Source organism: Pelophylax lessonae (genome assembly GCF_965119305.1).
Source record: "Pelophylax lessonae genome assembly, chromosome: 4".
Lineage (NCBI taxonomy): Eukaryota > Metazoa > Chordata > Amphibia > Anura > Ranidae > Pelophylax > Pelophylax lessonae.
In genome coordinates, this window is record NC_138771.1 from 421037246 (window position 1) to 421055228 (window position 17983).

The 17983-nt window shown below is 45.7% G+C and overlaps 1 protein-coding gene across 1 annotated transcript in view; it reads left to right on the plus strand.

The window, feature by feature from the left end:
- HAUS1 (HAUS augmin like complex subunit 1) overlaps window positions 1-17983 on the plus strand; it is a 53617-nt gene that overhangs the window by 19291 nt on the left and 16343 nt on the right. The window contains exons 5-6 of the mRNA XM_082254880.1: window positions 3728-3851; window positions 6111-6176. Coding sequence (XP_082111006.1) covers window positions 3728-3851; window positions 6111-6176 — 190 coding nt within the window. The remainder of the gene's footprint in view (window positions 1-3727; window positions 3852-6110; window positions 6177-17983) is intronic.

Below are 17983 nucleotides of genomic sequence, written 5' to 3' on the forward strand. Positions count from 1 at the left end.
GCTTTGATTGCATGACACCTGGATTTATTGGTTGTGTCTTCATATAGTGACAGTTATTTATTTTGCTGAGTTTGCACAGTTTCACCTTTTAACCGCTTGCCGACCGCCGCAAGTAAATTTACTGCGGCGGTCAGCCCCTGCCAGGCAGAGTGACGTTAATTAACGTCACTAGCCTGGGAGGGTCTGGGGAGCGAGCGCGCGCCGCCGGAGGCGCGCTCCCGCGCGGTCACGGGCCCCCCCCCGCGCGTGACCGGCGGACCCGATGTCCGCCGCTCACTCGGCGATCGTCAGGGGAGAGGGAGAAAGTCAGGCAGCTAGTGTAAACAAGCTGCCTGTCATTCTCCTCGGTGTTAAAACACTGATCAGACAGATCTACTATGTAGATCTGTTGATCAGTGTCCTTTCACCTCAAGCCACAGCCAATCACAGTAGAAAGCACGCCCCTAGGGACACACACAGCCCCTCCCTCCCAAATAAAGTTAACCCCTTCACTACCAGTGTATTTTTACAGTAACAGTGCATATTTATAGCACTGATTACTGTAGAAATGTCACTGGTAACCCCAAAAGTGTCATAAATTTCATTCAAGGGTCCGATCTGTCCGCCGCAATGTCGCAGTACCGAAAAAAAAAATCGCAGATCGCCGCCATTACGCGTTAAAAAAAAAAAAACAACAAAAATGACAAAAATCTTTCCCTTTGTTAGTAAACACGATAACTTTTGCGCAAACCAATAAAAATACGCTCTTTGCGATTTTTTTTTTTTTTTTTTTTTTTACCAAACATAGGTAGGATAAAACAAATTGGCCGAAAATGTTAAAAAAATTTTGATTTTTACATTTTTTTGGGGGGGAATTTCATATAAAAAAATGTGAAAAATATTATTTTTGCAAAATTTACGCTCTTTTTTTGTTTATAGCGCAAAAAGTAAAAATCGCACAGGTGATCAAATACCACCAAAAGAAAGCTTTGTTTGTGGGAAAAAAAGGACGTCAAATTCGTTTAGGTACAGCGTTGCACGACTGCGCAATTGTCCGTTAAAGTCACGCAGTGCCGAATCGCAAAATACCCCCTGGTCGTTTAGCAGGAAAATCCTCCGGGGCTTAAGTGGTTAAAGTTGCACTGCTGCACTTGTGTATGGGCAGCTATATCTGTTCCTTTTATTGAACTCCCACCGTATATTCACCACTGAAGCTATATATACACCTTATGTGCACGAGTATATACTTGCATCTTGTTTACCATTAAGCCATATTTTCCATTTACCTGTATCCAATACTGCAAAGTATTTTTTTCACCTTGGTATTTATATGCACATAACCACTTTATTTTTATACACATATGTTCATATGCACTTAGTTAGCGGATTTGCACACACCTGGATATACATTTATTTATTTTGTTGGACCTGCATGTATTTATTGCCGGTTCTTCACATACATTACGGTTAGTGGATCTACACCTATTTGGTAACATATCTATCTATTTTGTCATAAGCTACACAGGTTTATTGCTGATTTTGCACATATTTATTTGTCACCTCATTTTCATACATTGGGTAGTATATTTATTTATTTATTTATTTATTTATTTATACCGCTAGATTTGCACACGTTTAGTCTTGGGTCTGCACATATTCTTATTTATATATTTCCTTATATTAACACGCACACCGCCATTTGCATATCATTTTTATATCTTTTACCACGCATCGGATTATCTATATCACATTTATATTGTTTCATTTGTTTATGTTTTTTACCCAACATGGATGCACACATATTTTAATTTCAAGCTCTTAACCAATCACTACCCAATTTTAACTATATATATATATAATATATATATATATATATATATATATACACTCCCTATTCCCTATATCCGGCAGCGCCAATCACTTCCCTTTTTTTTCATACATTTGATGCTTCCCTTTCAGGGTTGCATTTTTTGAAGTGGGCAGCAGCCTTAATTGTTTTTTAGTCTTTTATCCTAAGCGCGGATTTCTTCTACCTTTTTCTCATGCAACATCGCTGGGTCGAGATGGGGCTTAGATAAGTATTGGGGAGGCTGCTGCACACAGAAGGTTTTTTATCTTAATGCATAGTGTGCATTAAGATAAACTTCTGCCTTTACAACAACTTTAACTATGGTGCGACAACATGGCAGAGCAAAGATAGCCTGTGGAGTTCTTTAGCCTACTTGTTTTTCCCATTGGTATTGAAGTAATGAATATAAGGGTTATGATGAGTTTTATAGTTGTAGGTTAACTGTTTTGCTGCCAGAACTCATTGGTGCTTAGATGCCCAAGCCCAAGTGCAGCGTAGCATGCATTGGTTAGCAAATCCGTTTACAATGTCTCTGAAATTAATTTGCCTGCCTTCATTTTTACACTGTTTTTATAAAAATGTAAGCTATTTATTGATACACTGTGTTAATATCTAACACAAGTTTACAATTCTAACTTGAAATTCCAAGGCTGACTGTTTCATCTCTTTCCTAGCTCCTGAGTCTCTAAACTGGAACAAGTCATGATGGTTGGATATACTGGGTTAGCAGTTCCTTAACCACTTTAGGACCGCCCGCCGCTCGTCAGCGGGGATGCATGGGGCAGGCAGCTCCGATTGCCGCCTGACACCCACGATCGTTCCCCGCTGAGAGAGAAAAACGGTCCGCTGTTGTAAACACAGCTGACCGTTCTTCTCCCTGGAATGATCATAGAGCCCCTGTGATACTTCTATATAGGATCACAGGTCTCTATGGTCATTTCACAAGCCACACACCCCCCCCCCCCCCCACAGTTAGAATCACTCCCCTAGGCTCACATTTAACCCCTTGATCACCCACAATGTTAACCCCTTCCCTGCCAGTGTCATTATTACAGTAACAGTGCAAATTTTTAGCACTGATTACTGTAGTAATGTCACTGGTCCCCCCAAAAGTGTCAAAAATGTCAGTCAGGGGTCGTCTCTGTCCGCTGCAATGTCGCAGTCCTGCAAAAAAGTTGCAGATCGTCGCTATTACTAGTAAAAAGAAAAAACTATAAAAATGACAAATCTTTCTCGTAGTTAGTAGATGCGATAACTTTTGCACAAACCAATCAAAATACACTTATTGCAATTTTTTTTCTTACCAAAAATATGTAGCATAAAACAAATTGGCCTAAAATTTAAAATTTAGATTTTTACATTTTTTTTTTTTTTTTTTTTTGGGAATGTTCTATAGCAGAATGTGAAAAATATATATATTTTTTTTCCAGAACTGTCGCTTTTTTTTGTTTATAGCGAAAAAAATAAAAATCGCACAGGTGATCAAATACCACCAAAAGAAAGCTCTATTTGTGGGGAAAAAAAGACATAAATTTTATTTAGGTACAGCATCGCATGACTGCGCAATTGTCCGTTAAAGTATTGCAGTGCCGAATCACAAAATGGTCCAGAAGTGGTTAAGTAACAAGGAAAGGATAAGAATAATAGCGTCTTGATCCTTTAAAGCCGACCTACAGTAAAATGTTTCTGAGGTCCACAGGTTGCTGGTTCAGTTCATATTATAAAAGCACATGTTGCATTGCTAAAATTGCAGGATCCATTTGGATGCTGTCAGCAGTTGTCTGTGGCAGCTCCCATGTTTCTCTTCTGAAGGAGAAAAAAGTGGAAGTGTAGAACATGGCACTTGCTTTAAACTTCGAGATCAAACCCTACTGAATGAATATTGTTTCTGACCCAAAGGGATCTTCGGAAAGCAGAAGAGCAGTGTAGTGTGGAAAAGGCCAAAGTGGAGGTCCGAGCGCAAAATATGAAGAAGCTGAAAGACAAATCAGAGGAGTATAAATACAAGATCCAGACTGCTAAGGTGTGTGTAGATCCTAATATTTTCATAGACATAGGAGGGAAGTTACAGGGAGGTAACACCACAGTTTTGCCATAAGCACGATTGCTTGGCAGAGCATTCACATTTAAAGGGTATTTCCTTTTCATGGTAAAAAAAAAAATTTGCAAATAAAAATACAGTAAAACCTTGGTTTGAGAGTAACTTGGTTTGAGAGCGCTTTGCAAGACAAGCAAATTAAAAAAAAAATTTTTGACTTGATATACAAGCGATGTCTTGATATACAAGTAGCGTCATGTCACAACTAGGTATAAAAGAAAAGAGAGGCGCCTCTAAGTGTAGCAATATGGTTCCATTTAATGAAGGTTCAATATTTAGCAGCTCACATGGTTGATGATTAAAACAGGCACATCTAAGTATGCAGGCATCTGGGGTAAAGCTTTCCACATAGACCATCCTCCGCACTGTAATCTTCATCACACCCTTCCACGCTGCGCTCCAAAGACTTGCTTTCAGATCACTCTACTGCAGGGTAGTCTTCCCAATCACAATTGCAGACTGACATTGGTGAGAGCCAGTGGTTCAGAAGATGGTCTATGTGGACAGCTTTACCCCGGATGCCTGCATACTTAGATGTGCCTCTTTATCATCAACTATGTGAGTTGCTAAATGTTGAACCTTCATTAAATGTCCCCATACTGCTACACTTAGAGGCGCCTCTCTTCTCTTTTATACTCTGTCGCTCCTTGCTGGATTTTTCTTCTAATCCCCTTGTGGAGGCTTCCATTTGTGGATGGACATTTTATGATGACACAACCTCACATTGCTATAATCTTTGTATATAGACTATAAACTGAAAGACTTATGAATAAATAGTTGTGGAACGAATCATCTGAGTTTCCATTATTTCTTATGGGAAAATTCTCTTTGATATAAGAGTGCTTTGGATTACAAGCATGTTTCCGGAATGAATTATGCTCGCAATCCAAGGTTTTACTGTATACAGAGAACTTATACATTTGCTACACCAGCAATATTGTAATTTTAATGTTCTTAAAAATTGCTTTCCTTTTTAGAACTGCAGGTCATTGTAATTTCCTGTAAAATTCAATTTAGCATCCTGGAGGCCTTCTGTAGACAGTGGGTTTACAGAACTTCCCCAGAAATGTCATTTGCTGCTTGTATGATTGTTTCGGTTATTTTCTCAAGTCTGATTTTAAGGCATCCTCTGCAACAAAAACGTCACTCTGAGATACCCCCAAAGGGTCAAAGCACAACTGCTGTTAAAAACGGGAGTTCTGCTGTTTGTTTCCCCACTCCCACCTAGGAGCGTAGTTTCGCCCTCCCCTCCACCTGCAGCCCATAGGACACTTTACAGGTCCCAGACCACTCACAGGGCACAGCAGGGCTCGTACATGCACAATGGGAAGCCAGCTGTGAAAGAGTCACGATGAGCCAAGATCCTATTTTAATTACGTCTAAAGGGATGCAGACCCTGCAACTTGCATTGCAAGTGAATCAGCTGATCAAAATGAACGCAGCCACAGAAATTGCCTTATAATGAACATAGTTTATAATACAGCCTTTTTCAAATTGGTAGAAATCTGCAACATAGCTTGTTAAATCCTTCGATGCAAATTGATCACCTAAAGCATATTTTTTATTTCTATTTTTAAGTAAGGAAATGTTAAAACCCCTGTTTGTTCAGATTTTTATTGACCAAATTCTAATATTCATTAGGCATAAGACAAATCACTGCCAAGGATTTAACAGATAACAATTGGCAAAGGTCTTGTTGCATAGAGAGTTCATTTTGTACAGCATTTCCAAAGGTCCTATATTACGAAAACTAGGAATGTGTCTAAAGGTGATTTTTTTATTTCTCAACAAAAGTGGAGTTGCTTTTTAAGTCTAGGATCGATGGAGACCTGTATGTGAGGGGAAAATGGTGCTTTTGCAGGGTTATGTATCTTGTCCAATCGGCTGTATTCATCGTCCATACTCAGATGTTGCCTTTGGTTGTCTGCAGGCACCATGGACTTGAGATAGTCGCTTGATCTGGCCACAAATTAGTTTATTGGTAGGAGCTCATCTGCCATGTAAAGGTTTAACTTTTGATAAAATTACATGTTTTTGCTACAATAAATAAGAACCATTAATACTGAACTGTAAAGAAAAAGAAAAAATCCTGAAGAGTATGAGTTGAGGTTGCTAGCCTGCCTTAATCTTTAGGTAACGTTTTTCCATGACTCGCCTAATAATTGTTTTATTTCTCCACATCAGGATGAGCTGACGGCGGCAGGGATGGAAGATTCTCTGACGCATCGTTCTTTGGTGTCACTCTCTGAGGTCTGTAGTTGAACTGCCTTTCTTGCAGAGCATTAGGTTAGAGTCTATAGATGGCATGGAAATATACACTCACCTGACACTTTATTAGGTACACCTGTTCAATTGCTTGGCAACACAAATTTCTAATCGGCCAATCACATGGTAGCAACTCCATGCATTTCGACATCTAGATGTGGGGAAAACGACTTGCTGAAGTTCAAACCAAGCATCAGAATAGGGAAGAAAGGGGATTTAAGTGACTTTGGGGGTGGCGTGGTTTTTGGTGCCAGACAGGCTGGTCTGAGTATTTCAAAAACTGCCGATCTACTGGGATTTTCATGCACAACCACACCTAGGGTTTACAGAGAATGTTTCAAAAAAGAGAAAATATCCAATGAGTGGCATTTGTGTGGATGGAAATCCCTTGTTGAGGTCAGAGGAGAATGGGCAGATGAATGGGTTTGAGATGATGGAAAGGTAACCGTAACGCAAATCACTCGTTACAACCAAGGTATGCAGAATACCATCTCTGAGCGCACAACACCTTGAACCTAGCAGCAGAAGATCACACCAGGTGCCACTCCTGTCAGCTAAGAACAGAAAACGGAGGCTACAATTTGCACAGGCTCACCAAAGTTGGACAATAGAAGATTGGAAAAATGTTGCCTGGTCTGATGAGTCTTTATTTTAGCTGTGACATTCAGATAGTAGGGTCAGAATTTGGCGTAAACAACAAAAAAGCATGGATCCATCCTGCCTTGTGTCAACAGTTCAGGCTGGTGGTGGTGGTGTAATGGTGTGGGGGATATTTTCTTGGCACACTTTGGGCCCCTTAGTACCAACTGAGGATTGTTTAAACGCCCCGGCCTCCCTGAGTATTGTTGCTGACCATGTCCATCCCTTTATGACTACAGTGTACCCATATCCTGATGGCTACTTCCAGCAGGATAATCCGCATGTCATAAAACTCAGATCATCTCAAACTGGTTTCTTGAACAAGACAATGAGTTCCCTGTACTCCAATGGCATTCAAAATCACCAGATCTCCAATCTAGTAGAGCACATTTGGGATGTGGTGGAACTGGAGATTTGCATCATGGATGTGCAGCCGACAAATCTGTAGCAACTGCGTGATGCTATTGTGTCAATACGAACCAAAATCTGTGGGGAAGGTTTCCAACACCTTGTTCTATGGCACGAAGAGTTAAGGCAGTTCTGAAGGCAAAAGGGGGTCAAACCCAGTAATAGCAAGGTGTACCTAATTGAGTGTAATTAATTAGAACAGCAGCTACACACCCTGCTTCCATATTATGTATAAACTTTTCTAGTTTAAAATTGTTTGGTTGGCTGTGCCTAAACACAAAAGAACAGAGATGTGGAAAAAAGGAAAGTCTGGAGTAATCACTCCAGTGACTGCAGATGTAGTATAAAATGTGTACAGATATCCACCACCTTCAGATAAATTGAGAACTCACCAGAAATAATGGCTGTTATGACAGCAGCGTGTGCGCCTTATAAGATGTATGGAAATCCCTCTAGAACAGCATAGCATTTTCACTTATACTTTGAGATGGATTCCCACAACGGATAAATAAAGTTTACCAGGAGCCCAGATGGATTTTCCATAGTGTAGTTCCAAATAGAATCCAGACAATACAGTAAAAAAACAAGTATTTATTTAAAACTCGCATTAGCCGCTGGCGATCCTGAATCACTCAGCGGCGAGACATTCGTACCAAATATCCCGGCATGTTTCATCCAGTAGGATGTTAACAAGCCAGCAAGAACCTTAAGCTTCTGTTTCACAAGTTTTCCTTTGTCTCATTACATGCTGTAAAAGGCCTGTTCAGAGCTTAAAGTGGCTGTAAACCTCAGACATGAAATATGTACAAAGCATATTACTCTATGGTGTGTACTTGACTCAATTAGGAGCACTTATCCACCATTCAAATAGGATGTGACTTGTCATGTATGACAAGTCGCACCCTATTGCCGGCAATAGCAGTGTTCAAATCAATGCGACGCTGACTTGGTGGTGCCGCATCAATTTGAAAAAGTAGAACAGGCACTGCTAATGGCGATTATGGGTGCGACTTTAATAGACATCTGTGCATGAAGCCACACAGATGTCTTCAGTTGCACTGAGATGCGTGCTCATAATTTGGTATGGTGACCTGTATACAGTGGCCAAGTTTGTGGCCTACTGTAACTCCAATCCTTATGAAATCAGATTCACGCATGTGGTTGATGCGCGGGTCTTGTTTTTTTTTGGGATTTAGAGTTATCCTGGGATCTTGAGGGTAATATAACTTCTAGGACACATTTCAAGGAGACCGCGGGCAACTCTTATTTACATCAAAAGAGTTGCCACCTACCCAAATGGAAGGAAAATATACCCTACAGCCAGTTATGTCGGTTACGTAGGAACTGTACAGAATGATACCTTAGAGTATTTATCACAGGCGGATATGTTCAAGAAAAAGTTCCTTGAAAAAGGTTATTAGGAAGAACACATTCATAAGGCTATTGAAAGCTATAGGGTTGGCTGTGGTAGTAGGAGGATTGAGAGTAGGGATGAGGAACATCGTAACGTATTCATCACTAGGTTCAGTAATCAACATTGGGCTGTCAAGAAAGCCATTCAAAAACATTGGCCAATTTTAGGGCAGTACACAGCCCAGTGTTGAGTACTCTCAAAAAAACCCAAGGTGGTCTTCAAACAGGCAAGGAATGTAAAAAGCATGGTGGCACCTAGCCATATTTGGAAAAAACAGGTAGTGACTGATATCCCCCCTGTTTTTGAGTATGGTGGGATCCTTTAAATGTAAATTCAAAAGGTGTAAGGCCTGTGCATTTATACAACATGGGAAAAATAATTTTCTCTTACGTCCTCCGACAGTCGCCGCCTCTTCATATTCGTCACTAATGGGGTTATTGACCTTTGCTCCGTAGGAGTAGCTAGGCAACAGAATATATTAATATCAAAGCTTTTAGCATATCCCACCCCCAGGGGGTGGTCCCCTCAGTCAATACCTCCTTGCTTCCTGCTTACCAACTAAGTTTCACATGCCTAGCTCAGGAGTGCAGGCTGTTCCTGTGCTGGGGCTCTTAGTCTCAGCCACTTTTCTCTTTTTTGATTTTATTTGAAGTTTTTTCTCTCTTTTACTTAGCTGTTTATTTCCAGCATTAGTTAGTTCTTCTGATGAAGATGATCGTGCGGAGCTGGGTCTCAGTCTGGCCACCCTGGATCCCAGGGCTCAGGGCCAGGGGCTTCCCAGCCTGCCATCGAGCGTTCAGCTTAGGTTTTGCCCTGGCACATTGAACGACCCATCCCTGTTCGCTGCAGGGATGCTATCGGTGAGGTGGCTACCTCACTGGACACCATTGCGGTTTCGCACCGCAACTCCACTGCGTCATGCTTGCGACACTCCCTGTCCTCAGTACTGCGGTTTGGTCGCTGGAGCAGGCTCCCCACGCCATCCGGACTGGTAAGTGTATGTCTGTGGGGACCTGTCTTTTTTGGGTGTCAGTCTGGGACTGTGTGACCCTGCATGTCTGTGTGGCTGCTGTGCTCCCTGTCAGCTCCTGTGTGCACTGGCTGCCTGTGTGTGGGCTGTGAGGGGGGGGCTCTCCCGCTCTACTGGGTGTCATATGAAGCAGTAAGATTTTAGACATGCTGTGCGGCGATCCGCCATTTTTTTCTGGGGCAAAAATTATGGTGGCAGGTCCTGTGAGGAACTGCACACGTTTTTGTCACCAAACGCCGCCATTTTGAGCGGCGATCGATCCCACATGTCAGCGCCATGTTCTCTTTGCCCAGGGTTTTGTCCTCAGCCAGCGGCCATGTTTGTGTAGCCTTGCAGAGGCTTCATAGGGGCGGTCAGTCTTGCATCACTTCCTTTTCCTCTGGGACAGCGATCGGTGCAGCATCCTGTGTGAGCTCTCCAGGTTTTATATCTCCTTTTTTCCTGTATTCCTTGCCCAGTTTCTTATCCCTGTGGGGGTCAGTGTGTTCAGTTGGTGCGGTGGGCAGCGTTCGCCGCGATCTTAAAGGGGCAGTACCCTTTATTAATTTTTTGCTAGGGCATGGATTCTCACAGGGTTCGTACGGTCATGAAAATCCTGGAAAAGTCATGGGATTTTGACATGACACTTTCCAGGACTGGAAAAGTCCTGGAAAATGGGAAAACTTACTAAGTTTTGGAAAAGTCATGGAATTGTGTTGTGCAACTATTTATTTTTGTCTCGGGGCCCCCTGTATTCTGTGGGAGCGGGGACAGTAAGTGGGACTATTTTCTGTGTTTCGGGTTTAGGCGGATTAATCTGCCGCAGCGCACAGCTGAAGCCTGATCACTGGTCTCTTCAATATGAATAGACCGTGACAGGCTCGGAACTCTGCGGCAGATTGATCTGCTGAAACTGAAACTAAGAAATCGTGGCTATACTGTCCCGCTCTCAGGGACATACCAGCGAGGGGGGGCGCGTGCACTGGGGGGTGTCAGGCCGGTGTCCGCGGGGCCGCCTGCATCTCCGCACTGGGGGGGGGGGGTGTCAGGCCGGTGTCCATAGGCCGCCCGCATCTGTGTGAAGAAGGCAGCGGCAGAAGGAATGTCAGTGTGGAATGTCAGTGAGGAGTCTCGTGTGCTGGATAGGAGAGGGATGGGATGGGACAGCTGCATAGAGAGGAATTGAACTTTCATATTCCTCATGTCACTGAATGTTGTTTCTCCTCCTCTCAGAAGCTGCACTAGGAATATGGAAAGTTAAATTCCTCTATATGCAGCTGCCCCATCCCCCTCCTATACAACTTCCTTTGCTGGCCCCCCTAAGTGCTCTTTTAGCCCCCTCCGTGCTCTTAGTCTGGCTCCCCCAGTGATCTCCAGTTCCCCCCCCCCCTCCCCCTGTGCTCTACATCCCCCCTGGTTTTCCCTGCCTGCCCCCCCCCCAGTGCTCTCCGCTCCCCTGCGCCTTCCAACCCCCCTGCAAGCCTCTAACCACCTCATGTATTATGTCCGCAGCCTCTAACCATCTCCTGTACCATGTCCGCAGCCTTTGACCACCTCCTGTACCATGTCCACAGCCTCTAACCATCTCTTCTATCATGTCCGTAATCTCTGACCATCTCTTGTCTTTTATCATGTCTGCAGTCTCTGAGGGGGTCTGGAGAGGAGTCAAAAGTGGGAGTGCTGTCGGGATGGGGATCACAGGAGAAGTCAGACATGTGTGGACTGGGGAGAGGAGACTACAGGATAAAACCAGAGCATGGTGCACCTAAGAGGAGGTCAGTGACAGTGCTGCCCGGCCAGTCTGAGGGGGGGGGGTCACTGATTTAAGGGGGCACTGTTATAAAGGTTCCTCCTTTTATCAGGACCCCCCCCCTCCCTTCCTTAGTGCATTCACTCTGTGGAAAGTGGTCTTTGGTCACCAGAGTCCCCCCCTACATTAGAGTTCTCAGCTTTTTCACCCGTGCGCTCGAAGTGACACCCGCTCCCAGCTGCGGCAGTGGTGCTTCCATCTCATCCACTGTAAAACAAGGGACCATTTTTAGTCGTGCTGTATCCAGAAACGAAACCCTAACTGCAGAGGTATTGTACACTACAAAGATTGTCATTTATTTTAGTAAAAATATGCTGGGTGTGACATGGATTTTTTTCTTATTTAACATGTATACATAGACATTTCATGAAACATTAGGTCATGAATATTTACGTGAAGTCATGGAAAAGTCATGGAATTTTATTGGTTAAAATGTGTATGGACCCTGTTTTCAGGATTGCAAGTTTCCTCCCATCCTGGTGGGGGGCCAAGGGGCTGCTGCTTCCCCCGAGGGGGCTGATCTGGCCACTATTGTGGCAAACTTGGCTGCTCAGGTGCAGATGCTGGTGGCTGATCGATCCACAAAACGGCCCAGGGTGTCTATTTCCTCTGATTCAGAGGGCGATGGGGCTGTTATGGCTGGAGTGCCCTTCTCAGGGTCTCACTCATCCCTGGACCTTGTGGGGTCTGACGGGGAGGCTGAGGTGGAAGGGGTTGATAATTCTCCCCCTGCATCGTCTGAAGAGCTTGCACTCATGGATGAGTTGGTTGCTTCTATCAAGCAAACGCTGCATTTGCAGGATGAACCATGTCCTCCTGCTTTGTTGTCCTCTTATGGGACGCAGAGGAAACGCAAAACATCGCAGGTTTTTTCTTGCTCTGCGGAATTTCAGCGTGCGGTTGATGAGCAATGGCGCAACTTAAAAAAGCCTTTTGCTGTGCCGAGTAGGTTCAAGCTGCGTTATCCCTTTACACCGGCTACTGATGAGCGTTGGTGTGTACCGCCTCAGGTGGATCACGCGGTGGCGATTTTGAATAAATCAACTGCGATCCCTGCTGAGGATACCCCGGTGTTCCGGGACCCTACGGACAGGAGATTGGAATCTCTGGCCCGTCATGCCTATACGGTTGCTGGTTCTATGCTGAAGCCTATTTTTGCTTCCATTATGGCAGCCCAGGCTATTGCGGATTGGACGCAGGTGCTCAGGCGCACTCTGATTCTGCCCCGCCGACAACTTTGGCTATGGTGGATCAGATTCATCAGGGTGTCATGTATTTGTGTGATGCGGACTTGGATTTAGTCCCTTTGGCGGCCTGCCTTTCTAGTGTGGCGGTCTTGAACCGTCGCCTGATATGGTTGAAATGTTGGTCGGTTGACCAATCTTCTCGCAAGACTCTGGCAAATTTGCCCTACGCGGGATCCCGCCTTTTTGGCGAATCTTTGGATACTCTGATAAAGGGTATTTCTGGGGGTAAGAGCACTATCTTGCCTCAATCTCACAAGAATAAGTTTGTTCGTGGTAAGAAGAATGCTTCATTTAGGCCCTCTCAGGGGTCCTTCCATGCCTTTCGGTCGCACTATAAGGGCCAGCCCTTCAAAGGCCAAGGCTCCCAGAAGAAGCCGTGGGCGGGTAAGCAGAAGTCCGGCCAGTCCGGATCCGCTGCCCATAACAATGCGGCCTGAAGGGGCGCCCTCACCCGTTTCTGGGGTGGGGAGACGTTTGCTCGGTTTTCTTCAACCCTGGCTGGACCGCGTTCGGGACAGGTGGGTTCAGGAAATCGTTCGATCTGGATACAAGATCGAGTTTCTCTCTCGGCCGGCGAGCAGATTTTTTCCCTCAAACCTTCAGCTGTCTCCGGAGCGCTTGCAGGATCTGCACCTGGCGGTGCGGGACCTGCGGGCCCAGGGAGTGGTGGTTCCGGTGCCTCATCGGGACAGATTTCGGGGGTTCTATTCCAATCTGTTCACTGTGCCCAGAAAGGAGGGCAAAGTACGTCCGATTCTGGACTTGAAAGCTCTGAACCGCTTTGTGCGGGTTCGCAAGTTCCGCATGGAATCCCTGCGCTCGGTGGTGGCTGCCCTGGTTCCGGGGGAATTCATGGCCTCCATCGACTTGAAGGATGCGTACCTACACATCCCCATTTTCGAGGGTTACCAGAGGTACCTTCGATTTGCCATTGCGGAGGATCATTATCAATTCGTGGCGTTGCCCTTCGGTCGCTTCGGCTCCTCGGGTTTTCACCAAGGTGCTTGCGCCGGTTCTGGCTTTACTGAGGGCCCAGGGCATTTCTGTCCTGGGGGGGGTATCTGGGCGATATCCTGATTCGGTCCACGACCAATCAGGGTCTGGTGAACGACCTGTCCATCACGATGCAGACTCTGCAAGAATTCGGCTGGACGATAAATTTTCCAAAATCGACGTTGTGTCCGTCGGTTCGTCTTCCCTACCTGGGGATGATTCTGGACTCTGTTCAGGCGAAGGTCTTCCTGCCGGAAGACAAGCTTCGGACACTTCAGTGCGAAGTCAGGTCCCTCAGGGACGATCAGTGCTCGTCCCTCCGGACGTGTATGAGGTGTCTGGGATTGATGGTTTTGGCCTTCGAGGCGATTCCCTTCGCCCAGTTTCACACACGAGAGCTTCAGGCGGAGGTCCTGGCCGTGTGGGACGGGCGTCCGCATTCTCTGGATCTGCGGATTTCGTTGAGCCGCCACACCCGAAGGGGTCTTTTGTGGTGGCTCCAGTCCCCGGCGGTGTCGGGGGGCAAGTCCTTTCGTCCCTTGTCGTGGACGGTGATCACCACGGATGCCAGCCTGTCGGGCTGGGGTGGTGTTCTGGGCGTTTTGTCCGCCCAGGGAACTAGGTCGGAGGAGGAAGCTTCCCTTCCGATCAACATTCTGGAATTGCGAGCGATAAATCTCTGTCTTCTGCGTTGGACGGACAGGCTTCAGGGCCGTCCAGTTTGGGTGCAGACGGACAGTGCCACAGCGGTGGCCTACATCAACCACCAAGGGGGCACCAGGAGTGCCCGGGCGGCTCGGGAAGTGGCCGACATTCTGTCTTGGGCCGAGACGCACGTCCCGGCGATCTCTGCAGTTCACATTCCGGGGGTGGAAAACTGGCAGGCGGATTATCTGAGCCGCCAGACCCTGGACCAGGGGGAATGGTCCCTTCACCCGGATGTCTTCCAGATGTTGTGCACGAAGTGGGGGTCCCCAGATGTGGACCTGTTCGCGTCTCGTCTAAATCACAAGGTGGAAAGGTTCGTGGCAAGGACGCGCGATCCTCGGGCAGACGCCTCGGACGCGTTAGTGACGCCCTGGCATCAGTATCGTCTGATGTATGCCTTTCCACCGATTCAGCTGCTGTCCAGGTTCCTTCGCAGGTTGGCCTCGGACCCGAAAACGGTGATTCTGGTGGCACCGGACTGGCCTCGCCGGTCTTGGTACGCAGACCTCGTGAATCTGGCGGTCGACGCTCCGTGGCGTCTGCCTCTTCGAGCAGACCTTTTGTCTCAAGGACCGATATTCCATCCTGCTTTACAGTCACTGGCTTTAACGGCCTGGCTGTTGAAAGCCAGGTCTTGAAGGATAGGGGTCTCTCCCCTGAGGTCATTCCCACTTTGATCAAGGCCAGGAAGGCCTCTTCAGGGAAGATTTACTACCGTACTTGGAAGGCGTATTTTGCCTGGTGTGAGTCCAGGGGGTATTCCCCTCGCTCATACTCGGTGTCGAGAGTGCTGGCTTTCCTTCAAACGGGCGTGGACCAGCGTTTGGCGTTGGCCACGATTAAGGGTCAGATTTCTGCGCTGGCCGTTTTTTTTCAACGTTCTGTGGCGTCTAACTCTTTGGTTAGCACCTTTTGTTCAAGGGGTGCGACATTTGGTCCCTCCTAGGAGGGAGCCTTTGTCTCCATGGAATTTGAACCTTGTTCTGTCCGTGTTGCAACATGCTCCTTTTGAAAATATCAGGGAGATCTCGTTGTCTTTGTTGTCCAAGAAGGTTGCCTTCTTAGTGGCGATTACTTCGGCTCGCAGGGTGTCGGAGCTGGCGGCCTTGTCCTGCAAGTCTCCGTATTTGGTGCTTCACTTGGATAAGGTGGTCTTGCGACCTAACCCATCTCTTCTTCCGAAGAGAATTTCTGAATTTCACCTCAATGAGGACATTGTCTTGCCTTTGCTTTGCGCGAAGCCTAAGCATCCGAAGGAAGTGGCTTTACATTCCTTGGATGTTGTTAGGGCAATCAGGGTTTACCTGTCATCGACAACATCCTTTCGCAAGTCGGATTCTCTTTGTCCTTCCTGAGGGACCTCGGAAGGGCATGGCGGCGTCGGCTTCTACCATCGCCAAATGGATCAGACAGACCATTGAGCAGGCCTATGCTTTGAGGGGGAAGGTTCCTCCCGTGCCTGTGAAGGCGCACTCTACCAGATCTCGGAGTACGTCTTGGGCCTGTCATCATCGGGCTTCTGTGGCCCAGGTGTGTAAGGCGGCGACTTGGTCGTCCGTTCACACCTTCTCCAATTTTTACAAAGTGGATGTTCGGGCATCGGCAGATGCTCCTTTTGGCCGTAAAGTCCTTAGTGCGGCGGTGCCTTAGGGTCCCTTATTTGGGCCCTTGGCTGTTGGGGTGTTTTTACCCCTGAGTTACTTGTTTTTTCCTGGGTTGTTGCTCCTGTTGAGCACGTTTTCCTGTTGCCCCATTGGATCTCTTACTTTGGTAAGGTTCTTTTCTCTGATGTGGGTATTGCGTTGCTTTAGGCGTGGTTGCTGTTTTCCCACCCCTCATGTCTACACTGCTTTGGGACGTCCCCATTAGTGACGAATATGAAGAGGCGGCGACTGTCGGAGGACGTAAGAGAAAATGGAATTTTTGTAAAATCTTACCTGTAAAATTCCTTTCTGAGTCCTCCGACAGTCGCCGCCCCCGCCCCTCTTTTGGGGGTTTGTTTATGTACTCTACTGCTATTCTACTGAAACTGAGTTGGTAAGCAGGAAGCAAGGAGGTATTGACTGAGGGGACCACCCCCTGGGGGTGGGATATGCTAAAAGCTTTGATATTAATATATTCTGTTGCCTAGCTACTCCTACGGAGAAAAGGTCAATAACCCCATTAGTGACGAATATGAAGAGGCGGCGACTGTCGGAGGACTCAGAGAAAGGAATTTTACAGGTAAGATTTTACAAAATTCCGTTTTTGCAACAGGGAAAGATATTTAACATTCAGCAATTCATCTGTTGTAGTACCCAATTTGTTTTATATGGACTCAGGTGTCCATGTGGGTTGTTCTATTTGGGGAGAACGGTTCGGGCCATGAGAACCAGGCTTGGCGAACATCGCCGCTACATAGAACAAAAAAAGGACAAGCACAGCGTCCCCCAGCATTTTTGTCAAATGCACGGGGGCAGTATGGTGGGATTGGAGTTGCTTGGCATTGATGCCATTTCAATTGCCCTGCCAGAAGGTGAAAGGTTTTCACGATTATGTATGCGTGAAACCTTCTGAATCTTTACGCTCAATTCTATGTCCCCTGAGGGTTTAAATGAGGCGCTGGAGGTTAGTACCTTTTTGATTTAGTTTTATAAAAATATATGTGACTTCTATGGAAAAATAGAAATTATTATTATTTCTATATACCTTTTTTTTTTTAATTTTTTTATTTATTTTTGTAATTGATTTTTTAAGTTTTTGCGTATCATGTAACCAATCCTTTTAATTATGTATTTATTTTATTTTTTTATCAGAATAGGAATTATCTTTATTGCCAACTAACATTGGTCCAGCTTAATATTATCGATCTCTTATATCTGAAGGGCTACTGGGGATGCATATAAACCAATGTAGCAGCCTGTGCTACATACAGTGACGGCAATCTTCCGGGTCCTGCTCAAGCAATTTCCCTCTGCACGTTTAACACAGGGGGTCACTCTCTGTGCACTACCACCATTCAGAGTATGACTGGTATTTTTTGTTTCAATGAAAACCACATTCTCAGAGTGGACAAGGTGGAGAGGAGGGGTTGATGCCATCAGGATCTACCCTAGTTCCATCAGAAAACATTGTGTATTCACTGAAAAAAATGTAAAGGGAATGGCAGAGGTGCCAAGTGAACGAGGCCCTGTGTGCAGTGTGCTGAGGGTAAGGCTGCTTGAGCAGGACTCAAAAGATTGTGGCCATCACTTTAGCACATGCTAATACAGTTTTTCAGCATCTCCTGTGGCCCTCTATACAGTTGGGCAAAAAAGTATTTAGTCAGCCACCAATTGTGCAAGTTATCCCATTTAAAAAGACGAGGCCTGTAATTTTCATCATAGGCATACTTCAACTATGAGAGGCAAAATGAGAAAAAAATCCAGGAAATCGCATTGTCTGAATTTTTAAATAATTTATTTGCAAATTATGGTGGTGGAAAAATAAGTATTTGGTCAATAACAAAAGTTAATCTCAATACTTTGTTATATACCCTTTGTTGGCAATGACAGAGGTCAAACATTTTCTGTAATGCCTCGTTTC